Source organism: Diaporthe citri (genome assembly GCF_014595645.1).
Source record: "Diaporthe citri strain NFHF-8-4 chromosome Unknown scaffold_7, whole genome shotgun sequence".
NCBI classification, from domain to species: domain Eukaryota; kingdom Fungi; phylum Ascomycota; class Sordariomycetes; order Diaporthales; family Diaporthaceae; genus Diaporthe; species Diaporthe citri.
The window spans coordinates 4,448,587-4,469,746 of NW_025064852.1; the positions used below are offsets into that span (position 1 = coordinate 4,448,587).

The window sequence follows — 21,160 nt, forward strand, 5'->3', positions numbered from 1 at the left end:
AGGAGCGAGACGCCGGCAGCAGGTGCTATGAGAGTGGAGGACGAGGCATGACGAGCAAAACATTCTTCTTTTGTTAATGATCAGGGGGGTTGAGACTCGGGACTCGGGCAGGATTTGACTGCCTAGACTCTGGTTCTCTATGTTACATCCCCCTGACGGCGGTTTTCTACTTGTTGCGCATTGTCACATACCATACGACACCGTTCCAACCTGCAGGAACCTACCTTTTGTTTCCAGGATGGGTTCTCCTTAGATTTGGAATAGTATCTCATCTCGCGTCCGCCAGCGTCTGTCTACTCTACATTTCACTCGCGCTATGTGATGTGTGTTTGCTGCGGTTCCGAGGTTTGGTTTTGTGCCCTGGCTCGAGGGCGGGCCAGTACTCACTCTGACATCACATGTCGATTCCGAGTAGTAGCCCCGCAAAGGAGCACAAGACCGGGGAGAATTCCCGATATGCGTTCTGGAATACAATAGCGAAAGACCATGCTGAGTGTTTAATTACTCCGGCCACGTGGGATGTGGATGCCAAAGTACCGTGCTGCGACGGGGCTTATCCAGTCAGACTGTGGTGGCCCCGTCGGCAGTCGGAGCTTTTTGGGCTGCCGGGGGGGGGGCTCGGGCCAAGTGGGCGACGATCTCCCGCTGGTGTGAGTGAGCAAGTACAGCACTGGTTGATGCTCGGACGACATGGTTCAACGTCACCACTAACAGTGCCTGATGTTCTTGTTTGTCACCTCCCCTCCCCCAACCGCCCGGGCCGAACGGTCCGTTTTCATTTTTCCATCTCTTCTTCGATGTGACCGCGGTAGAATAATGATAAGACTGTGTTTGTTGATGCTCGGGGCGGGAAACGCGTGGTGTTGCAGGACGAACTGATGATTGATCTTGATACCCGGAACTCATCTCTCCTCACCGGACAAGCTCATAACAAGACGGGTCGGTACAGACGAGTCGGGCGGGAACCAAACTTGGAAGTTATGAGAACCATCGACTTCGGTCTGCATTTTGCTGCTCATCGTTCCTCTACTAGTGATGTTCAGGCTAGAAGGTGTTGAGCCTTCCCTCATCTTTTTATGCCGAAAATGTTACGCCACCCATTGTTTAGCGGGACAGGTCCCTAATCAAGAGGTCAAGCGATTTCCTCCTATCACTGTTATTCTTGTCTTTTCTTAGGCGAGGATCTTGGTTTTATTGAGGCAGTGAGCTGTGGTGTTTGGGTGACTCGGCTTGGCAACCCCCGTTTATGAGAGGGTGAAGTACCTGTTCAAAGCATTTTGTTTTCCGGTTTCAAGGAAATACTTTCCTCTGCGTTTGAAATACATTACCTATTCCTAGGCAAGGAGTACACTGACCAAAGGCCTTCCCGTTCACATTTCAACCATGTGATCTCAAACAAGACAGATGTCTGTTCTTCCGGATGCTACACCTGATGCATCCCACTTCTTAACCACCTCGCCATACATCACACCATGCATATAAGCCTGTCCTACTAATCTGAATGTCCCACCTACTGCTGTAGGTCTAAGGATGAACGGCACATCGGCACCAAACAAAATGGCGCAGACATCTCCTTGCTCCATGCAACTAGGGCCAAGTCCAAAGTAACCCCCAACACTAGTGAAAAACCTCCTGTTCGTCCCATATTCCTTGAAAAGGTCGCCGTACCTATGCCTATTTGAGAACAACTCTGGTTCGGTGTTATAGATGACCCGTTTTAGTCTGCTCTTCAGCATTCCGGGTTTGTTGATTCCACAATAGTCCAACATGCTGTGCGCCAGATCGCGGAGCTCTGACTCTCTCGTTCTTTTGGTCTTGTTATAGCACCTCAGGGTAGACGCGAGCGCAATCAGAAAATGCTCGCTGTAGGTGTTTTTGCAGGACGCGGCGAGGTCCCAACACTCCTCTATCAAAGCTGCACATACATGAACGGGATGCTCAAACTTGGACCTTCCCATGGTTTGCGTGTGAGCCCCGACCGTGTCGAAAAGCAAGGCTAAGGCCTTGAGCGTGTTGCCGGACACGCTCGCAACATGTTTTGTTGTCGGGGACGTCGGTGCAAGAAGACCGGCGTCCCAAGCTTCCCAAAAGGCAGTCGGCGCGTCCGGTTTGTTGATGTGCCACTGTGGGATCCACGAGGGATTCGCGTTCTTCGGCTCGATATCTTCGGCCACGTTCTGGACCTGGACGAGGAAGTTTAGTGATGTCTCTGCAAGTTTCGAGGCAAGCGAATGATGAAGTGTTTCCAGATCTGTGTTGTAGTCTGCCTGGACCAGGGTTCTGTTCGTGCCGGGCTGTATTGCCTTGGGGTGGCCCAGAAACGCGAACACGTGATCCAGATCATTTGTGGCGTTCAGTCTCCTGGAAGCCTCGAGGACAAGGACGAAGTCGATTTTGGTGTTATCTGTCATCCACACAACGTGTGACGAGAGGGGGCGGCTCCGGCTGACCCAAGAATTCTGCTTGTCGTATGTGGACCACACATTATGGAAGGCATAGTATGGTGAGCCAGATATGGTATCCTTGATGTCTTGACGGAGACCTTGCTCCAGGTTACTATACGTCATCGCAAAGAGTATAAACTCTGCAATCTCGTGGAAATCGATGTGTGATGGGCCCCAGAATGCTGTGGCGATTGTGGCTAGGCCAACCTCTTGCAAGATCCAAACTCTTGTGAACCATGGAAGCTGATAGAGTTTCATGATGGCGTTCGACACATCCAACGTGAGCATATTGTCCAGGTTGCTCCGCTGGACCCACATTGGCCCATATGTTTCCGGTTTAACCTTTCCAACATCAACGTCAAACTCCTCCTTTGACGCAGGAGACCAGGCTGTGTCCGTTCCCTCTCGAATCGACTTGTTGATTTGGCGCAACCCATTGAAAGCGACCTCAGCCGCGCCTTCTATATCGTGGCCTAGCCAGACGACAACCTCGGCCGCCTTGTCGTATATATCACCCATCTGGTTCACTTGGAATGACTTCTCCTCGTTGTCGGCCTGGTTGATGCAGATTGCGTCGGCCCAGGCAATCTCCACGGCATCCGTGCCCCTTATCCGCCGAAGCCCCTCAAAGAGGCTCGCCGTGATCTCTCTCTTGACCCCCGAGCAAGTGATTGGTGCAACGTCTGCAGGGTCTCCCCACACGTAGGAAAGCGCTCTGTACTGAGGGGCTTCATCAAGTGGCGTGGCGACGAGTTCGCAGCTAAGAGGGTCGTCGAATTGACCAGGGTGGATTTTGAGAATTCGGAACCAGCGACCTGTGGGCAGGTTGTCGTATTGATAAGGCAAGCCTGCCATGGTCCTTGTGATTCTATCAAGATAGCGGCGAGAATTTGGGGTGCGGAATCAGGACAACTGTCTGCAGATGCACGAGTTCAGAGGAAAATTCGAAGTGGAAAGTCCGATGCTGAATGTGTTCAGACGAGTTAATTGATTGGCTGAGGGGTGGCGCAGCATGGTCACATCCACTTGGTTGTTGGTTGTTGAATAGTGGATAAGCAATGGTCTCAACCCTCTCTGCAGTGCATTAATTCGGTGCTACACATATGTTATCAACCCAATCAAGGATCTGTCAAGGGTTCTGCGAGTAAGGAGAATAGCACATGCAGAAGATTCAAATTAGGAATTATAAAAGATGACGGATCTGTTAGCAAAAACTCCAAAGTATTGGGCTGTACAGGGGCCATTGAGAACCAATTTCTACTGGACCAGGATATCATCGCAATCAGGAGTCGGCGAAAGATCTCTGATAACCAGCTCCAGAGTGTCGGTGTCATAGACGCCCATTATACCTGCAAAGGCCAGCTCTGTCTGTGCCGCCGGACAATGCAGTCGGATGCCTCGCTTGCAACATGGTTGCCTGGAAACGTGGTCCTCGCATGGCCCTGTACAGAAGTTTCGAGCAAACCGACGAGGGCTCCAATCCCACGAGCTGTGCAGAAGGCGGCAATGGACTGGAGGCGGTAGTAGGAGGCGCCGAAATTTTCTCCCTAGATTCTGGTCAAAAATGAAAAAGTATTCGAGCTCACAGAGCTCGTTTGATCAGACTTGAGCGGCTTCGTAATCAGAGCGGCGGACAAATTCGAAGTCAAATCGAACATGACGGAGTTGGGAGTCGACTCCTCGTAGCAATCGAGCTGCGGAACTGCTTCTGTCAATAGCTCATGGCTCTCGATGTCATTGTGTTGGAAATAGTGGAAGCGGGCTCGCTCCAGGGGCAGGCGAAAGCGGCCGGCTGAGCGGATCATGACCAGGTGTGGCAGTCCTCCTATCTAGATATTCGATTTTGAGGTCAACACCAGGCTGCAGCACAGGGGGCAATGTGGTGGCAATGAGCGACATTGAATGAAACAGGAAGGGAGGAAAAGATGAGCAAATGAGACATAATCCTATTCTAATTAAGAGAAGAGGAAAGCAAAGGCTGTACAACTTTTCAACAAACTAAACGAAGATAGAATATTGAATCCAGTTGGCCAGCCCAGCCCTGACCCCCTGCGACAACACTCTATTCCGGGAAATCAACAAACAAATTCCACATCTCTGAGTCCTCGCTTGTAATGGAGCAAAGACCCAGAGCCTCTTGAAGCAGGCTGTCAAAGCAGTTCCAGGCTTCTGGGTCCTCCTCCTTCGGAAACCGTCGGAAATTTTGGATAACCTCTTTATATATGCTTTGAGGGTCCCCGTCCATATTGGTAAGCGGCCAGTGGAGGTAGTCAGCCACATCTTTCAGGAAAGCGTGACTGAGTTTAGTTCGATGACCAGGGTGTAAAGATAGCAACGGTTTTTGATGAGGCCGTTCATATTCCGAAGCCTGGTATAGAAAATCGTTACTTTCAAAGTCTTCATCGCGTGGTATGGCCAACATTATGCGAAGATAAGCCCTGAACGCGATCCAGTTGGCTGTGTCCCTCAATGTCCGCGATTGCCTTAAATTGCCCAGCACCCTGTAGTATAGTTGCCGTGGTGAGATAGTATAGTCTGGGTAAAGGGGTTTCGAGTCATCAGATTGCGTTTGAACCAATGGTAGAAGAGCGTACACCCTGTCCCGGATATCGCTGCAACTGCTCCAAAAGAAATTGAGCAACGAATCCAACGTTGTCTCTGTGGTTGTAAGAGGGGTCCCCTGCTCCCATCGTGCCCTGACATACACCAGGCGATACATTACCACATATCGGGAAATATCTTCAATCTTATATAAGATATGCTTCAGATCTTTCCAAGATAACCTGTAATTTCCGCGCAGCAGGAATAGATCCTTGGCGAGGGTGAATTCTTGAATTACCCATACCCTTTCCCAATATTCACTTGCCACGATTCCGCTCTCTGTGATAAAGCGTTTGAGATCCCTCCACGGTGGTGACCACGTCCAATCTTCTCGCGGAGCACTATAGGCAATCAGTGTGCTCATCGCCCTGTCCGAGATCGCACATCCCGCGCCGAGCCAGACTAGAACAAAACGAGCCTCAGAGTATATGGTTCCCATCATATTGACTTGGTGGCCCCGCTCCGAATCATCCTGCTGGTTGATACATATGGCATCAATCCAGTACAAATCATTCCAACAACCACCATGCTTGAGCATATCTTCCCTCAGCACCAACAGAGCTGAGTGTAGGTTTTGGCGCACGGAGAATACCTCTCCGTTCAAGCTTATCGTCCGAGACGGATGTGCATTGCCCCATGTGTATGAAAGAGCGACGAACGACGGGCTCTCTTCCAGGTCGTAGGTGTCCAAACGGCAGCGTATGGGATCAGTGTCCTCGTTTGGCTCAAGGAAGCTGAGTAGGCGTATCTGTCTTGTTGAGCGATCCAGTGGAATGTGCCGAAGGGCTGACATTGTGCTCGTCTCCTCATCCAAAATCACCACTAGGCCGCTGTCAAGTATAACCCCGACGCAATGCTGTCGGGTGAGTGCAACCTGAGGAATGTGCAAGTAGTTAACGATGATGGTTAACCATGTCCAGCCTGGTGGGAAGAGTAGAGATCGAGGAGGGTGTCAAGTGACCAGCCTCCAGTCTTAAAGAAGAGAACATCCATTCGCAGAGCAAAAAAAAAACGGATGGCGCAGAGCAAGCTGCTTACCTAAGCCGCACAACTCCATTATAGCTAATCAAAGCCCACTATTCACACACCTAATTCATACACTTAAGACTTATTTATATACTAAGGGCTATTTAAATAAGCAAATTAGGTATATAAATTGGATATGTGAGTTAGGCATGTAAGTTAAGTATATTAATTAAGTATATAAGAGTTAACATATGCTTACCTAGCTTTTATAATATGCTTACTTAGCTTTTAATATTAACCTATTTAATATAAGGAAATTAATTATATATATTATAAAATATTAATATTATAAAGTTATTAATAAAATATAATTATAATTATTTTAAAAAGATTTTATAACTACCCCTTTATTTATAACTTAAAAGTTACTTTTACCTTTTTATTCTTTACCCCCTTAGCGCCCTCTGCCCTCTTAATGCCCTCTGCCACCCTTTACGCTCTCTGCCACCCTTTACGCTCTCTGCCGCTCTTTACGCCCTCTGCCGCCCTTTACGCCCTCTGCCGCCCTCTGCGCCCTTTGCCGCCCTATACACCCTTGCCGCCCTATATACCCTCGGCGCCCTCTGGGGGCTCTGGGGCCCTCTGGGGGCTCTGGGGGCTTTGGGCGCTCTAGGGGCTTCTAAGCGCTCTAGGCTTTTTTAAGCTTATATTTTTAAAGTATTACTTAAATTAAAAAATAGCTACCTTAGCTTTTTATATATAAGGTAAATTTAAAAAAGTACTTAATTTTATTAATATAATATTAAGAAAAGAAAGTATTAAGTAAGTTAATATTAAAAGCTAAGTAAGCATATTATAAAAGCTAGGTAGGCATATGTTAACTTGGTATGTAAGTTGGTTGTGTAAATTAAGCGTGGGTGTATAAAATAAATAAGTAAATTAGTTGGCGTTATTTGTGTACTAGTGGCTATATGTACCTTTATATTATTTATTTTTTGCTCTGCAAATATCGTTTTTCTTTCATACTTAGTGCTGGGGATCTAAGTAGTTAATACATAGTTAATCGTAACTATATCTTTTCAATGGTGGAACTCAACTAGCCCCTATTAAAGCAACCCTTTTTCAATGAGGTGGTATGCTGATCTGCGATGATTTGGCTGCTTGTGGTGTGACTGCAGACTTGACCATGATCAGGCTCGCGCTGCAGAGCATTCTCATTTTTGTTCAATTGGAAAAATATTTCAGATAGTAATACTTGAGCCATCCCTGGGGTTTAAATGAGCTTCAAATACATTCATCCACAATTTAATATTGAAACCTACATCCTCTTTTCTGTCTTCTCTCCTTTCTTGTTGTTGCCCCAAGTATAAGCAAGACAGAAAGTTAACTTCAAACACTAGCTCTAACCAAGTCAGCATACGCCCACCCAGCTTTCACAATACGCCCACCTAGCTTTTAACATTAACCCACCTAATATAAGGAAATTAGCTATATATATTATAAAATATTAATATTATGCTTCTTTATGCACTTAACCCACTAAACAGCACTGCAATAATCACAAGGGACGCTGTAAACTATATAATATAAATGTATAAGTTGCTTAATTGCTAATTATGCTTAAAGGGCAGTGCCTTTAGTATTTTAAGCTATAACGCTGCTTATATAAGCAGCTGCTTGCCTATTATTTATAAATTTATATTATCCCCTTTTTTAAATAAATTATCCTTAATCTTATTATATAAATTATATCCTTTAATAAGAAAGAGTAAGATATATACTTAATATTTAATTTATGCCCTTATTAAATAATTATTTCTTTTTATTATTATAATAAATAATAAGATAATATAATAATAACGCATTCTTACTTATTTTAATAGTTTGCCTTTTAATTTAACCACTTTTGCGGAGATTTATTAAAAGAATAGCAGCCTTTAAAAAATAACTCTTTAAATAAGGAAGTTTTAAATTTAACTTTTAATTTAGCTAATTTCCTTTTTATTTTTCTTTTAATTAATTAAATATAAAAGGCGTAAATTGCTTAAAAATAAAATATTTAATTAAGTTAATAAAATATTAATAAGTAGTTAATAATAGTTAATAAGTTATTGCTTTTTATTCTTAATTAAGTTGCATTAACTAAGTAATTTAATTATAGTTATGCTAAAGTATTATTTTATTAATATATTATAGGCTTTTAATAAAGTAATTATTTATAATATATATTAAGAAGAAATTTATATTATTATATATATTTTTAAGTATAATATTATTAAAGCTATGGAAAGTATAAGTATTATTAATATAATAAGTAGTAATGGCTTAAGGATTATTATAATAAGGCTTATGCTTATGGGTATATTAATATATTTATAAAACTTAATTATTAAAAATAAATATATATAATAATGCCTTATTCTTTTAAAGAAATATTTAAATTTAATTATAAAAGGCTTTTAGCCTTATAGCATAATTTTATATTAATAAAGCCTTATATTTTTTAATTAATTGCTTTATAAAGTTATTATTTTCTTACTTTATAAATTTTTATATATAGGTAATATAAGGTTTGCACCTTAAAGATAGCGATATATTAAGGAAAAGGAAATAAGAGTTATATTTATTTAACTTTAGGATTTAATTATATAATATAATTACTTACTATATTAAAGCTTAAATATCTTAATTTAAGTTAATTAGCTATTTTTATAAGATTATATACTTTAAGTCTTTATTAGCCTTTTTAACTTTATTAATGCTTTTTAGCTTAATTAATATAATTAAGCATAGCTTTAATTTATATTAGCGATATTAAGCTAGGGCAGCTTTATTAGCAAAGCAATTAATATTATTAAAGATTTATTTATTAAGTATGCTAAAGATATTAATAATCTTATTTAGCAATAAAAAAGTACTTTTAAATTATTAATTTAATATAATTTTTACTTTAATTTATTTAATAATATATTTAATAGCTATTAAAATTAATATATTATTAATTAATATAAAGTTAATAGCTTATCTTATTAATAAAGCTAATAATGTAATAAGATTAAAGTTAAGTAATGTTAAGTTAAGTACTTTTATTAATTAATACTTTATATACTTAATAATAACTTATTAAATAATAAAAATAATCTTAAAATATTAATACTTTTTTAATGCTTTTTAAAGAGTATTGCTAATTATTAAATAGCTATATATTAAGTATAGCTTTTTTATAGCTATAAGTAAATTATTATACTTTAAAATTAATAAAAGAAGTATTGCTTTTAAAGTAATATTAGCATTATAAGAAGGATCTTTAAATTATTATTTATATATATAAATTTTATATAATTATTCTTAAATAATTATAAAGTGCTTTTTTACTTATTTTAGGTTAATAATAAAGGGGAAATTAGTTTTTTTTAAAGATATTTAAAGATTGCTTATAAATTTACTTAAGCAAGTCCCTTCCCTTTTTTTATTTAAAAATAAGTAAAGTAAATTTAAAAATTATATTTTTAAGTAACTTAAAAAGGTAATTAATAAGAATATTAATTTTATTAATATAATATATAATATAAATGCTATAATATTTAATAATATTAAGGAAATATATAATCCTTAGTAATTAATTAGCTTTTATATTAAGGGTTTTAAGGGATTTATAATTTATAAGGATGGTAATCTTTATACCCTAAATTTAATAAGATTAATATTAAAATGCTAATAATATATTAAAAAGTTTTTACTTTTAAGTAAAGTATTAAATTTATATATTTATTAATTTCTTTAAAAAATATAAGATTAAGTATAAAAATAAATTTAATATTATATAAATATAATTAAAAAAGGATAGCGCTTATAAAGCTTTAATTAACGTTTATTTTTATAATAAAAGAAAGTTATTAATTAAAAATCTTAATAATTAAAAAAGTAATAATAATATTATAAATATTTTATTATTATTATTATGTTATTTTTAATAAAATAATTAGCTAACTTTTAAAACTATTAATATAGTTAATTAAAGCGTTAATCTTCTTAAAATATATTTATATTAAGTTTTAAAGGTATTTAATAATATTAATAAAGCCTTAAATTTTTAAAATTATAATTAATATAAGCTAATTATAAATAGCTATAATCTTTATTAAGTTTATTATAATGCCTTTTTTTAAGATAAGAAAGCTTAAAAATATATTCTTATAAATAAAAAAGAAGGTTTTTTAAGTATTAAGAATAAAATTATAATAATATAATTATTAAAAGATTATAAATAAATATTTATATAATTATAGCATAAAATCTGCCTATATAATAATGTTATTTAAAAGGCTATATATAATATTTTAAAGGTTTTAAAAAACTTCCTTAATAAGAGCTTAAAAGGTAATTAAAATATTATATAAGCTAAATAACATTATTAATTATTTATATAAGTTAAAAGGAATAATAAATGCTATCTTTTTAATATTTATATAATAAATGCTAATATATTAAAAGCAATTCTTTAAATTAATAAAGGTATAATATTTATAACTTATTATATATTAAATTTAATTTATTATATTAAATATAAGGTATATATATTTCTTAATATGCTTATTAAGCTTTTAATAATTATAATAAAAATGCTAAATTATTTATTATAATTTAAGTGCATTTTAGCTTAAGGGGATAGGTTTCTTTAAGATTAAATATAAAGTTAATGCTTAAGGGCTTTTGCTTTTCTTAATTAATATTCCTTTATATACTTTAATAAAGTTATAAATAGCTTATTTTTATATTAAATTAAATTACTAAGAAGGCTAATAAAATAATAAGTTATTGCTAATATTAATATAATACTTAATTTTTATTAAAAAGTTTACTTAATGCTTTTTTAAGTTAAATAGTTTAAAAAACTTAGTATAATATTTCTTAAAGTAAAGCTAAACTTAAGGATTATTAATAAAAGTATTTAAGTGCTATTTAAAAGCAAAAGGCTAAGTATTTATAATTAAAAAGGCTATTTCCTTTATTAAATATATTAATTATTAATAAATAAATAAAATTAATTTTAGTTAATAAGGAAATATAAATAAATAAATAGTATTTTATAAAGTATAATGAATTGTTTATTAATAAAAGATTATTTTTTTAAATATTAGCTTTGCTAAAAAGGTATTATTAAGGATAACTTTATAAAAAATAATAAATTAACTTATAAGGCTAGTTTTTATAATAAAATAAGCTATTATAAAAATATCTTTAATAATATAAAGATCCTTGCCTTTAATACCTTTTATATAAATAAAGTAAAAAGAATTATATAAGGTAAGTTATATTATTAAAGATTTAAAATAATAATAAATAGTAAAATTATTATTGGCGGGTGCAGGGAATTATGTGAGAAATGGTATCGCGTTGAATTCCAGCTGGTTATAAAAAGCTAGCTTTTATGCTTATTTTAAACATTCTTTTAAGAAATTAACTCTTTTCTTTTCTTATATATTTAGTGCTTTAATTAAGCTTTTCTTATTTTTAAGAATTTTTAAAATATTTATTTTTTTCCTTTCTTTAATTCCCTTTTATTTTTATTTTCCCTTTTATTTTTTTTTTTTTTTTATTATATTAAAGCTTCTTTTTAAGTTATTTTTAAGAAAGATTTAATAAAATTTATTTCTTATTATTTAAGTAATTTATTTTTATTAATAATTTAGCTTAAATATAATTTTAATTTTATATATTTTTTTTAATAATAAAAAAAAATAAAAAGTTAGCTATAAGTTAATTATTTATTAATTTTATTTTATTTTATTTTTATATTAAATATTATTAAATTATTTTATATATTAACTTAAAGCTTTAATTAAAGCTTATATTTATTTTTAATTTATTATAAAGAAATATTAAATATAATTAAATTTATAATAATATTATAAGTATTTTTAAATTATTTTTTAATTTTAAAGTATTTTTTATACTTTTAATATTTAAATAAAATATTTCCTTAATTTTATATTAATATATTATTAAGCTTTAAATTTATTTTAAGTTTTTTATTAAAGATTATACTTAAAATATAATAATAATATAAACTTAAAATTAAAATAATAAATTTAAATTTTATAAATATAAACTTAAAATTAAAATAATAAATTTAAATTTTATAAATATTACTTAATATTAATTAAAAATACTTTAAATTTTTAATTAATATTTATTATTATTATTATAATCTTAAGTTTAAAATAAAAAAAGCTATAATATAAAATTAAGGTATTTATTTTATTTATTTATAAATTTAATAAATAATATTATATTATATATTTTTATATTAATTAAATTATATAAAAAACTTAAATTTAAAATATAACTTTATTTAAGCTTTAATTAAATTTAAATTTAATTTATTAAGAATTTAATATAATATTAATAAATAAGGCATTAAATATAAATTTAAGAAAGTTTTTTTTATTATAGCTTTATAATTTTTATTTCTTAATAAAATATTTTTTTATTAAATTTATTTTATTTATTATATTTATTAATATTTTTATTTTTTAAGTTTTAATTTAAATATTTTATAATAATATTAAAAATAAATTTTTTAAAAATAATTATTTTAATTAAAAATATTATTACTTTTAAATTTCTTTATTTTATTATTATTTTAATAAAAATTATTATAATATATATATTATATTTTTAAGCTTAAAGCCTTTTTAAACTTATTTTTATTTTAAAAATATTTTTAAATCTTAAAAATTATTTATTTTTTTTTATTTAAAGCTAAGAAAGAAATTTTAAAAAATTTATTAAAAAAAAAGATTTAATTTTATTTATTATTAATTAAAGTATTAACTTTGCTTTAATTAAACTTTATAATTTATTATTAATAATAAGTTAAGAATTTAAATTAATATTTTAAAAGTTTTATTTTTTATTAATATAATAATTTTATTATAAATAATTTTATTTATAATTTATAATTTAAATATTTTAAAATTTAATAAAATTAATATTATTAAGATTTTAAATAATTTTAAAATTATTATTTATTAATTTTTTTATTTAAATAATTAAATTTTAAAATTACTTAAATAATATTATATTATTTTAAACTTAATAAAAATAATTAAAAGCATTATTATTAAATAATTTATTTAAAAAAATTAAAAAAAAAGCTTTTTATTTTTTATAAATTTAATAATTAAATTAATTATATAAATTTAATTATAATTATTAAAAATATTATTTATAATAATTTTTATAATAATTTAAAAGTATAAAAAGAAAAAATTATAAAATATAATTAAGAATTTAATAATATAAATAATATTTTTTTTATTATAATTTAGCTTTTTTATAAGATATTTTTATTATATTTAAAAAAATAATTAATAAAAAAAGAAATTATTTATAAATTAATAAAAAATATTTTTTAATTAAGTTTTAAATATATTTTATTAAAAGTTATTAATTAAGAATTTAAATATTTTAAATAAAATAAATATTTATTTATATAAAATAATTTTAATTAAAATTTATTTAATTTAAAAAATTAAATTTTCTTTTAAAAAAGTTAAAATAATTTTAATTTTTTAAATTATTTTTAAAATAAAAATTTATAAGCTTAATAATTTTTATTTAAATTTAATTATATTAATATTATTAAAAAATATAATTAAAATTTATAAAATATAAATAAATTTATTAAAAAATTTATAAAATTAAAATTTAATTTAATTAAGTTTAAAAATAAATTTAAATTATTTTAATAAAATATTAAAGCTTTTTTTTATAATAAATAATAAAGTAATTTTAAAATAATTAAATTAAAAATTATAAATTTTATTTAATAATTTTTAATAAAATTTAATTAAAATAACTTTAATAATAATAAGATATAAATTATAATTTTAATATTTTTTTTTAAAAAAAATAAATTATTTAAAATTTATTATAATTATATTTTTTTAAATTATAATATATATTAATATAATAAGCTTAAATAAATTTTTTTAAATAATTTATTAATAATTTTTAAATTAAAAAAATTATTAATATTTCTTAACTTATTTAAAAATATTTAAATTAACTTTTTAAAATATTTAAATTTTATTTATATTTAATTATATTATAATTAAAATAATTATAATTTAAAAAAATATATTTATAATTAATTAAAGTTTTTATTTAAAAAAAAAAGATTTAATTTATTTTATATAATTAAATATTATAAGCTTATTAAAGTAAATTTTTTATTTAAAAAAAAAGCTTTATTAAAAGTTTTAAAAGTAATTTAAAAGCTTAATAATTAAAAAAAAGTTAATTTAATTTTAATATTTATAAATTTTATAAATTATATAATTTATATTAAAAAAAAGCTTATAATTATAAATAATAATAAACTTTTTTAAATAAATATTATTATAATTAAAAAAATATATAATTAAAAATATTAAAAATTAAAATAAAGTTATAAAAATTATAAAAATTAATTAAGCTTAATTTAAAGATTTTAAAAAAATAAAAAATAATTAATTTTAAATTATTAATAATAAATTATAATTAAAAAAATAAAAAAAAAGTAAAAAAAAGGAAAAATTTATTTATTAATTAAAATTAAATTTAAAAGGAAAATATTAAGTTTTTTATAATAAAAATAAATTTAATAAATATAATAAACTTAAAATTAAAAAAATATATTTAATAACTTTTATTATTTAAAGAAAAAATAATTTAAATAATTTTAATTATAATTATTAAAATAAATATTATAAATATTATAAATATTTTAATATTTAATAATATTAATTTAATTTTAATTAAGTATTTATTAATAATATAATTTAAAGTATATATTATATTAAAAATATTTTTTAAATTAATATATTTTAAGAATTATATTAAAAATTTATTTTTTAAAGTTAATATAATTATTTTTTTAAAAAATAATATTAAAATTAATATTATAATTAATTTATTATAAATTATTTAATATTAAGTTAATTTTATTATTATATTTATTATAAATATAATAAATTAAGAATATTTTAATTTAATTTATTTAATAATTTATATAAAAATAAATAATTATTTTTTATAATTTATTTTTTTAAATATTAAAATTAAAATAAATTTTTTATTTTTTATTATATTATAAATATAATAAACTTTTATATACTTTATTTAATAATATAAATTTAATAATATATAATAAAAATTCCTTATTTTTAATTAAAGTTATATTCTTTATTATTAATAATAAAGTTTTTAATACTTTATATTATATTTTTTTAAAAATAATCTTTTTTTTAAATATAAATTTAATATTTAAATAATTAAAAAAATATCTTTATATTTATTTTATTTTTATTAATATTAAAATAATATATAATTTAAAATAAAAAAATTAAAAGCTTTTTAAAATAACTTTATTTAAAAAAACTTAAGTTTTTTAAAAGTATTTATTAATTTTTAAAAGCATTTTTTTATTTTTTTTAAGTTTTAATTAAAGCTTAATATTAATTAATATATTAATTATATTAATTTATTTAATATTAAAAAAAAAAAAATAAAAAAAGTTTTAAGTATTTTTTTAAATAAAAATATAAAAAGTTTAATTTTTATATTTATAAAAAATTTTTAAATTAAAATTTAAAAAATTTATTAAATTAAAAAAAAAAAGATTAATAAATATTAACTTATATTTATAATATTTATTTATAAAAAAAAATTATATATATTAAAAAATAAATTAATAAAATTTCTTTTATTTTAATAATTATTAAATTAATTAATAAAACTTTTTAACTTTTAATTAAATTTTTTATAAATAAATAAATATTAAAGTTTATTTTATAAATAATTATTTTTTTAATAATATTATTTTTAAAAATATAATTAATTAAAAATTTATTTATAAAAAAAAAATAAAATTAATTATAAATAATAATTATAAAAGTAAATATAATATTTAAATTTAATTTAAGTTTTTTTTAATTAATAAAGAATTAAAATTAATATTTAATTAATTAAATGCTTTTTTATAAAAAAGTTATAATTTTTTTTTAAAATAAAAAAAAAAATATTTATTTATTTATTTATTAATTAAAAAAAATCTTTAATATAAAATTAATTTTATATTATTTAAATTAATATTAATATAATATTATTATAATTTATTTAAATAATTCTTTATAAAGTATATTAAGTAAAAATAATTTAATTTTTAAAAGCCTTAAAAAAAATAATTATTAAAATAATTAAAAGATTTTATATTATTTATAAAAATTAATAATTTTTTATAAAAAAAAAATTTAATTATTAATTTATTAATAATATTTTAAAAATTAATAAAATTATAATTAAAAATATCTTTATTTTATTATTAATAAATAAATTTATTAAAGAATTTATAATATATAAAATATTTTTTTTTTTAATTTTTTTTTAAAATATAATTAAATTAAATTAAATAAAAAAAAGTTAAAATATTATATTTTTTTTTATTTTAATTAAATTATTTTAATAATATAATTTATTTATAAAAATTATAAATTTTATTATTTAATTTATATAATATATAATTTAAATTTTTTATAATTTAATTTTTATAATATATAAATTTTTTTTTAATAATATTATAATTAAAAATTTAAAAATAAATTATAAAAATAAAGAAATATTTATTTTATTAAAAATTTAAAAATATATAATTAAGTATATTAAGAATTTTAATAATATTTTTTATAATTTTAAGTTAATTAAAAAAATAATTAATATTATTAAATTAAAATAATATAAATAATAAATTAATATTATTAATTATATTTATAAAATACTTAATTAATTTTTATTAAATAAAAAAATTATTAAAATTAATAAATAAAATATTTATAAAAATATAATTAAATTTAAATTCTTTTTAAATTTATTAAATTTTTATAAAATATAAATACTTTTTTATAAAATTATTATTAAATTATTATTTAATTTTTTAAAAAAAAATATACTTTATTAATAAATTTTAAATTATTAAAAAGCTATAAATACTTTTAAAGTTATATTATTTTAAAATTATATTTAATTAATATTAATTATTTTAATAATAAAATTATTTTTATAATAAATATAAATTTTAAGAAATAAAATATATATTTTATATAAATTAAAAATAAATTATAATATTTAATTTAATATAAAAATAATATTTAAATAAAAATTAAAAAGTTATATAATATAATAAAATAAAAATATAAAATTATTTTATATATAATTAAATATTTATACTTTTATATTTATAATATTTACTTTATTTTTAAAAATATTATTATAAATATTTTTTAAAAAAATTATTAAAATTATTAAATAAATAAATTATAAATTTAAAAAAAATATTAAAAATTAATATAATGCTTTTTTTAATTAATTATTTTAACTTTAATTATTTAATTAAAAATTATTATTATTTAATAATTATTTTTAATTAAAAAGTTATTTAAAATTATTTAATATTTTTATTATAAAATTTATTTTAAAAACTTAATATTATAATAATAATTATTTTTTTATAAAAAAACTTATTATTTTTTTATTTATAAAAGAACTTTTTAAAAATAATTTAAAAAGAATTTATTATAATAATAATAAGTTATTAATAATTTTAATTAAAAATAAAAAATTATTAAAAATTATTATATTTTTTTTAAATATTATTAAAAAAAAAAATATATATTAATATTAAAAAGGTTATTATTAATTATTTTTATTATAATAAATAAAATACTTAAATTTATAATAATAAAATTATTTTAATTATATTAAATTAATTATTTATTAAAATTTATATTAATATTTAATATTTATTTTTTAATTAAAAATATAATAAATTAATTAAAAAATAATATAATTTAATAAAATAAATTAAAGTTATATTTTTTAAAATAATTAACTTAAAAAATATTATAAAATTCTTTATTTAAAAATTTCTTTTTAAATAAAAGCTTTTAATAAAAATAATAATAAATAAAAAATAAAAAAATATAAGTTAATTTATTTAATATTTTTTAATAATTAAAATTAAAAAAATTATAATTTTAATATATAACTTTTATATTAATAATATTATTAAATATAAATATTTTATTATTATAATTATTATTAAAAAAATATTTAATAAAGAAATTAAAAATTAAATATAAATTTTATTTTATATTTTTTTTATTAATTAAATTTTACTTAAAAGATTTTATAAAAAGAATTTTTTTTTTTTTTTTTTTATAATTTTAAATTAATTATTTTAATTAAAATTATTATTTTTATATAATATATTTAAATTTAAACTTTAAATATATTTATTTAAAATATTTTTAATTTTTAATTTTAATTATTTTTTAATTTTTTATAAAATATAAAAATAATAATTAAATTAATTTTAAATTATAAAAAGAAAGTTATATAATAAAATATATATTATAATTTTTTTTAATTTATTTTTTTAAAAAAAAATAATTTAATTTTATTTATTAATAAATAAAGAAAAGTTAATTATTTTTTATTTTAAAAATTAATTTATTATTAATTTAATTTTTTTATTATTTATAAAATTTATTATAATAATATTTATAAATTTTAAATACTTAATAATATTTTTTTTTTAAATATATTTTTATTAAAATAATTAAAAAGATTTATTAATTATTTTAAAATATAAAAACTTAAATTTTATTTATTTTAAAAAATTAACTTTATAAATATTATAAATAATAATTTTTTTTTAAATATTTTAATAAATTTTAATTTATTTAATTTTATTTTAAATAATTTTAATTTTAATTATTATTAAAATTAATTAAATATATTTTTATTTATTATTTAAATATATTAATTATTTATAAGCTTAAATTTATTAAATTTTTTAAATTTTAATATTTAAAATATTAAATTTATAATATATTTATATATAAAATAAAGAAACTTAAAAAATAAATTTTTATAATTTATTAATATTTATTTATTTTAATTAAATAATTTTTAATATTTTTAATATAATTAATTTAATAATATTTTTAAATTTTAACTTAAATATTTATTTAAAAAAAAAAAGGTTATTTTTTTATATATATATATATATATATTTATTATAATATAAAATTTCTTTTATATATATTTATTTATTTAATTAAATTTAACTTTAAGTTTTAAATATAAAATATTATATTTTTAAAAAATATATTATAAAATTTATTATTATATTTATTTATTATTTTTTTATTAAAATTAAAAATTTTCTTTTTTTTTAATAACTTATTTTTCTTTTTTTTTTCTTTTTATTATTATTTATATTTTATTAAAAGCTTATTTTTATAATTAATATAATAAGAATTTTATATTATAATATTATAATTATTAATTTTAAATAATATTAATTTTTTTATTTTAAATAATATTAAAATTAATTATTTTTTTAAATTATATTATTTTATTAATAATAATTATAAAATTAAATATATTTTTAAACTTTATTTATTTAATTATTATTATTTTTTATACTTTTTTTATATTATTATATTTATTAAAAATATAATTAAATTTCTTAATATAATAAATATAATTAATATAAATATTATTATAAAAATTATATAAAAAGTAATAATTAAAAAAAGGAATTATAATAAAAATATTTTTATTTATAATTAAAAAAAAGTTATAATTTATATATTTTAAGTAATACTTATAAAAAAAAATATTTTAATAATTATAAAAAGCTATAAATAAAATTACTTAATAATAATAATTAAAGTAATTATATATTATTATTATATACTTTTTATAAAAAGCTTTATTATTTTTTTTAATAATAATAATATTTATATAATTTTTAATTAAATTTTTAATATTATTTAAAAATTATTTTTTTATAGCTTATTAAAAAACTTATTAAATAATTTCTTAATTATTTTTTTAAAAATAAAATTAATAAATTATTAAATAAGGTATTAATTTTATTTAATATTAATAATTTTATATATATAAATACTTTTTATAAAGGTATTATAAAAAATAATTTTAATAAATTAATCTTTATTAAAAATGCCTTTTAATTTAAAAAAGGTATAAATACTTTTAATTAAAACTTATTTAACTTATAAGTTATAATAAATAGCTTAAAAAAGGAAAGGAAAATTCTTTTATATTAAACTTTTTAATTTTAATTAAAAAGGGTTTAATAAAAAAGATATTATTATTAAAAAACATTATTATTATTAAGTAAAAGGCATTATACTTATTAAGGATTTAAATAATAGCTTTTATTAAATTAAGCGGTTCGCTGCAAACCAACCCTAGGAAAGCACTAAAATAAAGGTACCTTAGGCAATTACATTAGCTTTAATAAAAAAGGCCCAATTATTAAAAAAAAGGGGGTTTATTAAAAGCAAAATAACATATAATTAAGTTATTATTAAAATTCATTTAATTATTAATAATATCGATAATTATATATAATTTAATAATTAAGAATCTTACTTCCTTAAATTAATTATATTATGGTAAATTAAATTAATACTAAAACCTTAAACGCCTTTTTAGCAAAACTTAAAAATTAAAATAATTAAAATTATCAATTTAAACTTTAAGTTTAAATATAAGAATTAAATACCTACATTATAAATAAGAAGCCCTTCCTTTTATATCCCAAAATGCCTAATATTTAATAAAAAAAATATATTAAAAAACCGCATATATCGCAAACTACATAATTTTAAATAATAAATAATAAAGAAAAGAATAAAAATATAATTTAAAAAAGGACTATAAGTAATTAAATAATATTAAACCTTATTAAAAGTAATTAAAAAATATTTAACTTAAACTTATTATAATTTAAATAACTTAATATAATTTATAAAAAAGAATATTAATTTATAAAAAAAGTTATTAAGTAAATGCTTTAAATAATTTCCTTAACTTATAAAAGTACTTATTGCGTTATAAACCAACCCATTTAAAAATAACCTTAAAACTTAAAAAAAAGATATAAAATATTATTAATTAATGAAAAAATAAAATTAAGAATAGCATATAAAAATACCCTTAAATTGCTATAAAACATTAAAAAGATATATATATAAATTAATAAATAAAAAGTATTTATAATAAGAAGTTTT

The 21,160-nt window shown here is 22.1% G+C and overlaps 2 protein-coding genes across 2 annotated transcripts; both read right to left on the reverse strand.

Moving 5' to 3' along the window:
- Positions 1-1,668: 1,668 nt before the first annotated feature.
- INS49_014357 (uncharacterized protein) lies at positions 1,669-3,299 on the reverse strand (the record flags this gene model as incomplete). Its single annotated transcript, XM_043175048.1, has 2 exons — positions 1,669-1,674; positions 1,926-3,299. 2 exons carry the CDS (start codon positions 3,297-3,299, stop codon positions 1,669-1,671), a joined length of 1,380 nt encoding a protein of 459 aa, XP_043021993.1.
- A 402-nt stretch (positions 3,300-3,701) lies between these two features.
- Positions 3,702-4,249, reverse strand: INS49_014358 (uncharacterized protein; the record flags this gene model as incomplete). The annotated part of the gene is made up of 3 exons (XM_043175049.1): positions 3,702-3,793; positions 3,910-3,991; positions 4,031-4,249. 3 exons carry the CDS (start codon positions 4,247-4,249, stop codon positions 3,702-3,704), a joined length of 393 nt encoding a protein of 130 aa, XP_043021994.1.
- Between the last annotated feature and the right edge of the window lie 16,911 nt (positions 4,250-21,160).